The sequence below is a fragment of the Arachis ipaensis genome, chromosome B2, assembly GCF_059453495.1.
Source record: "Arachis ipaensis isolate K30076 ecotype BB chromosome B2, ASM5945349v1, whole genome shotgun sequence".
Taxonomy (NCBI): Eukaryota; Viridiplantae; Streptophyta; class Magnoliopsida; order Fabales; family Fabaceae; genus Arachis; species Arachis ipaensis.
This window is the reverse complement of record NC_142437.1, coordinates 112,527,447-112,533,216: the sequence shown is the minus strand read 5'-3', so window position 1 is coordinate 112,533,216 and position 5,770 is coordinate 112,527,447. Positions and strand designations below refer to the sequence as shown.

Here is a 5,770-nt window from a genome sequence, read left to right as displayed (position 1 = left end):
GAGTGGCAAAATTTGGGTGAGGCTCAGTTCACTAATAAGCTGCAGGCCTTGACGATACCGCTGAGGAGATGGCATAAGGACAATTTTGGCGGCATGGATGACAGGATAAAGAGGTTTGAGGAGGAGATTAAGAAGATTGATGATATGGTTAGTGCTGGTAGCTATGACGGAACAGTGGAGGCCAGATGGAAGGCACTTGTGACTTGTTCTACGAAGTGGTATGCCATAAAGGAGATCCATTGGAAGCAGATGTCTCGCTTTCAACATGCTAGAGACATGGACAAGAACACTAGATACTTCCATAACCTGGCGTCGGCTAGAAGGAGGAACAACAGAATCGATTCTCTGGTAATTAATGGCAGATTAGTGAGGAACCAGGCCAGAATAAAGCTTGCTATTACAGTATTTTATAAAGATCTGTATTGGTAGGAATTTGCTCTTATGATTAGGATCCGGGATGGGTTAGTAAAACAGATTGATGACGAAGATGCAACATTGTTAGAGGTGATGCCATCGCCGGAGGAGATCCGAGAGGAAATTTGGAATTGTGAGTCCAACAAAGCGCCGGGTAGTGATGGATACAATATGAACTTCATAAAGAAATGTTGGGATGAGATTGGTCAAGAATTTATTACAGCTGTGCTGGGATTCTTCCAAAGTGCAAAGCTACCCACGGACGCTAATGTAACATGGGTAGCGTTAGCTCCAAAATTTGTGGGAGCAAAGGAAATCAAAGACCTAAGGCCGATTAGCATGGTTGGGTGTGTCTATAAGGTGATATCCAAAGTACTGGTGAGACAGATGCATTCAGTGATGCCAGGCTTAGTGGGAGAGACTCAGTCTGCGTTTGTAAAAGGTCGCAAAATACACGATGGTGCTCTCATTGCTTGTGAGATGGTCCATTGGCTGAAATTGCGCAAGAAGCAAGCGGCAATAATCAAATTGGACTTTCAGAACGCGTACGACAGGGTGAGATGGTACTTTGTGGATATTGTGCTACAGAAGATGGGTTTTGGTCTTAGATGGAGGACATAGGTGAAGAAATGTGTGACTACATCGTCTATATCAATGTTGATTAATGGGTCACCATCCAAGCCATTTAAGATGGAGAGAGGTCTTAGACAAGGAAATCCTCTCTCTCCCTTTCTGTTTGTTCTTGTAGTTGACGTCTTGCACAGGATGGTGGGTGAGGCAGTCAGGAATGGTCGCATTTCTCCATTGTTGGTGGGGAGTGACAACATAGAGTTGTCGCATCTCCAATTTGCAGATGACACCATCCTATTCTGCCCACAGAAAATGGAGACACTAGTGAACTATAAGAGACTTCTGCGTTGCTTCGAGTTGATGTCTGGCCTGAGCATTAACTTTGATAAGTCAAGCTTGATTTCGGTTAACTGTGAGAAGGAATGAGTGGCAAATATGTGTGGTTTGTTGGGATGTGTTGAAGCTACTCTACCTATCAGATACTTGAAAATTCTTCTAGGTGCAAATTCTCGGTTGGTGAAAATCTGGAAACCAATCATTGACAAGGTGGAAGATAAGCTCAGCCTATGGAAAGCAAAGTCTCTCAACAAAGCTGATAAGTTGGTTCTCATAAAATCTGTTCTTAATAGCTTGCCAGTGTACTACTTAAGCTTGTATAAAATGCCAAAGGCAGTTGCAGAAAGGATTATAGGGCTACAAAGACGGTTTTTATGGAGTATAGAAGATGGGAATAATGGTATACCTCTTGTGAAATAGGAATTGGTGCAAGCTCCGAAAAGGTTGGGCGGTTTAGGGGTAGGAGATGCTTTAATCAGAAATGTGTCGCTTCTGTTCAAGTGGTGGTGTCGCTTTTCGAAGGAAGATTGCCCGTTGTGGAAGAAGGTTGTTTGTTCTTATAATCAGCTGAACCCATCTGTAATGTTGTCAAAACAGCCTTTACCATCAAGAGGTGGCCCGTGGAAAGATATTTGCCAACTTAATATTAGAGAACAAGAGGTAAGAGATATGATGATCAGTGGTTTGTCTATGGAGTTGAGAAATGGCAGAAGTATTAGATTCTGGCAGGATGATTGGTTACAAAGTGGCTCTTTGAAAGATAGTTTTCCGAGACTCTTCTCTATTTCAAATCAACAAGGATCTGTCATAGGGGACTGTGGATTATGGGATGGGTTAGAGTGAATATGGAACTTTCAGTGTAGGAGAGAATTATTCTAATGGGAGCTAGAGTTACTCAATCAATTTCATGAGAGATTACGGCTAGTTAGACTAGTATCTAATAGAGAGGATACAATTATATGAAAATTTAACAGGACAGGTATTTTTTTTCTCAGGTTATCACTTTTTTGGTAGAAAGAACTAGGGATTCAGTGACAAACAATATTCTTATTGTGATGAACACAGAGGGTGATCCTCAAACGTTCAAAAAGGTTATGAGTTTAAGGAATTCTGCTTTTTGAAAAGAAACAACAAATAATGAAATGGACTCAATATTATCAAACAATACTTAAATCTTTGTTGATTTGCTTCCAGGATCAAAGCTTATAGAATGTAAGTGAGTATTAAAAAAAAAGTATAATACTGATAGTTTATTACAAACCTTTAAAACATAGTTAGTGGCCAGAGAATTTACACAACAAGAAGGTTTAGACTATTTTGATACTTATGCACCTGTGACAAAAATTACTTCTATTAGGACTTTTATAGTATGAGCATCCATTCACAAGTTTCATATACATCAAATGGATGTTAAGACGGCTTTTCTAAATGGAGATTTTAATGAAGAAGTATACATGGAGCAACTGAAAAGGCTATGTGCTACCCGAAAATGAAAAAAAAAAAGTTTGTAAATTAATTAAATCTTTGTATGGCCTAAAACAAGCGTCTAAACAAGGACATGAGAAGTTTGATTCAGTAGTGTTATCAAATGGCTTCTCACCTAATAGTGCGAATAAATGTATTTACTCAAAATTTACTAAAGATTATTGAGTAATCATGTGTTTATATATTGATGATATGTTAATCATCAAAACAAATTTAGAAAAAATTCATGTAACGAAGGAGTATCTAATTTCTAAATTCAAGATGAAGGATTTGAATAAAATTGATACAATATTAGGCATAAAGGTGCATAAGAATGAAGTTAGTCAATCTCATTATATCAAAAAGATATTAAAAAAGTTTAATCATCTCACAATTGAAGAATCCAATACACTCTGATCCTAATTTTAAATTAGAAGGAAACATAGAAAGACCTATAGCACAATTAGAATATGCTAGTGCTATAGGAAGTCTAATGTATATAATGCATTATTGTACCAAACCTGATATAGCATTTGCTGTGTATAAATTATCAAGGTTTATAGGATAACCTAGCAATCAACATTGAAAAGGTATAACAAGAGTTCTTGGTTATCTCAAAAAAATCATAAACTTGGGATTACATTATAGTGATTATCCGCAGGTTTAAAAGGTTATTCCGACAGCTGAATTACAAATTTTAGTGATGACAAATCCAGTTTAGAATGGATTTTCACCCTTGGTGGTGGAGGTATAAGTTGGGTCTCAAATAAACAAACATGTATTACACATTATACTATGGAGGTTGAGTTTGTAGTTTTATCAGCTACAGGTAAATAAGCGGAATGATTAAGAAATTTGTTATATGATATAAAGTTGTGGCCACAACAGACGACAGCCATTTCAATCTTTTGTGATAGTGATTCAATCATGTCTCAAGCATATAATAAGGTTTGTAATAAAAAATCTAGACATATAAGTTTGAGACATGAGTTTGTGAAGCAACTAATAGATGATGGTCTAATTATCATCACTTATGTAAGATCTCAAAGAAATTTAGCTGACCCTTCGACTAAAGGTTTGTCAAGGAATAAATTCAAAGAGATTACTGCTAAAATGGGATTAAAAACTATTGTTGTTAAATGATGGGAACCTAACCTTATTCTAGTAGACCACTAGTTTCAAGGTTTAATGGGTAATAACAAGTTTTTTAGCAATTGGAGTACTAAGGTATAGAAGTTAGTGATATTTATAATAAATTAGGAGAGTGAGTTAAAACTGTTAATGAAATGATAATATTAAAGGATTTTACCTATATGAATGTAGGAGTGATGCTGCTCTAATCGAGAATTCTAGAGGTTTTATTTTTGTAAATATTCATGAAATCAGGATGAACACAAGGTCATATAGCTGCTTAAAATTATAAATTTTTGAATTTGGAGGTATATAAGTAATGTGTGTGATTTTTAGTACTAACATATGAAATATATGTTTAATCAATTAGGTACCTATTACTTCGTTAGAATTTTAAAATTTATACTAAAATAATGTTTAATTTTAATGACACATTCTTTATGTACATATTTATATGACATTTAAATTTTGTAAATAGTAGAATATTAAAAGATATTTACAAATTTATAATATTATTATTAATATTATTAATATTAATAATAATAAAATAATTAACTGTTATTAACCATTTAGCATAGTACAAATAATAATGATAATACTTTTTGTATTAAATCATTATATTATTTGACAAAAGGATGTTTTTTGAGTACGTTTCCTCAAGAAAACAATATGTATATTGATAAGATTTAAATTTAAAATTCATTGAAAAAGTCACAACTATTCACAAGCTGAGAAACTAATGTGAATTTCACCCATGACAGGAGTTGACGGAAGGAATTGTCATTTGACTCCCTAATAAAGACAAGTCAAGTAACTCGAGGATAAATTTGTTGAAACTGTGAAATACTGAAGAGTAATTTTTTTTTTCTCCTTTCTTGTACACTCCATTATTTTTATTTTGGGTCTTGAGTTATGCCCCCATCCTATAATCCAACCCACGTACCCGTTCGGATAATCTTTCGAATTCTCATGAAGCTTTTTTTTTTTTAACTATTCTGTAATATCCAATTTCTTTGGAGAAATTCAAATTGTAAGGAACCCTTCCTCGGGATTTCAAAATAAACCACAAAACATAAAGAACATTACTATATAACAGTGATTGATGCTCCAATTCTTTTCGATCGGTTACTTTTCGAAAATAGCTTATGTCAGTTTTTTAAAAGTTATAATACTTTATTTTCACGTTAAAAATAATTTTTAATAAGTATAAATACTATAATTGTATTTAATAAAATTAACTCTTAAAAATTAAAAAAACTATAATAAACATATTTATAACGAAGAATAATCTTTTTTTTTAATTTTTTAAAATTTTATATAATATTTTAAAATAAAATAATTATAAAATAAACAATTCATAATAAACATAGACATAATAAATAAATTTTTTATATAAATAAAATTACATATCTACATTTACACATACATATTGTTATTATAATTTTGACTGATGTTTATAAAGTTGGTATAGAAAAATTTTATGATTGGTTTTAATAAACTAGGTCTCCTTCTTCACATTTTAAAGAACAAAAAAAAAAAACAAAATTTACTAAAAAATACAAAAACAACACACAAAAATAATATAAATAGATAGAAGTTCATACCTAATACGTGATAGAGATGTATTTGTGTTGAAATTGTGAAGATTAGGTTAAAAAATAAAAAATATATGAAGATTGTGTTAGAATTTGTGAAGATTAGGTTAAAAAATTAGAAATATATGAGGATTTTAATGGCACTATAATGGTAAAAAATATGTGTGAGAAAATAAATAAAATCTGGTGTTAATAATTAATAATGGTAATTTTGAATATTTATTGTATTAGATTTTTTTTTAATTTTAATAAGCATAAGC

At 32.5% G+C, this 5,770-nt stretch overlaps 1 protein-coding gene across 1 annotated transcript; it reads left to right on the top strand.

Annotated features, from left to right (window-relative positions):
* Positions 1–1,068: 1,068 nt before the first annotated feature.
* Positions 1,069–2,163, top strand: LOC148575247 (uncharacterized). Its single transcript, XM_088506139.1, has 3 exons — positions 1,069–1,396; positions 1,484–1,731; positions 1,843–2,163. Exons 1-3 carry the CDS (start codon positions 1,069–1,071, stop codon positions 2,161–2,163), a joined length of 897 nt encoding a protein of 298 aa, XP_088362265.1.
* Positions 2,164–5,770: the final 3,607 nt, after the last annotated feature.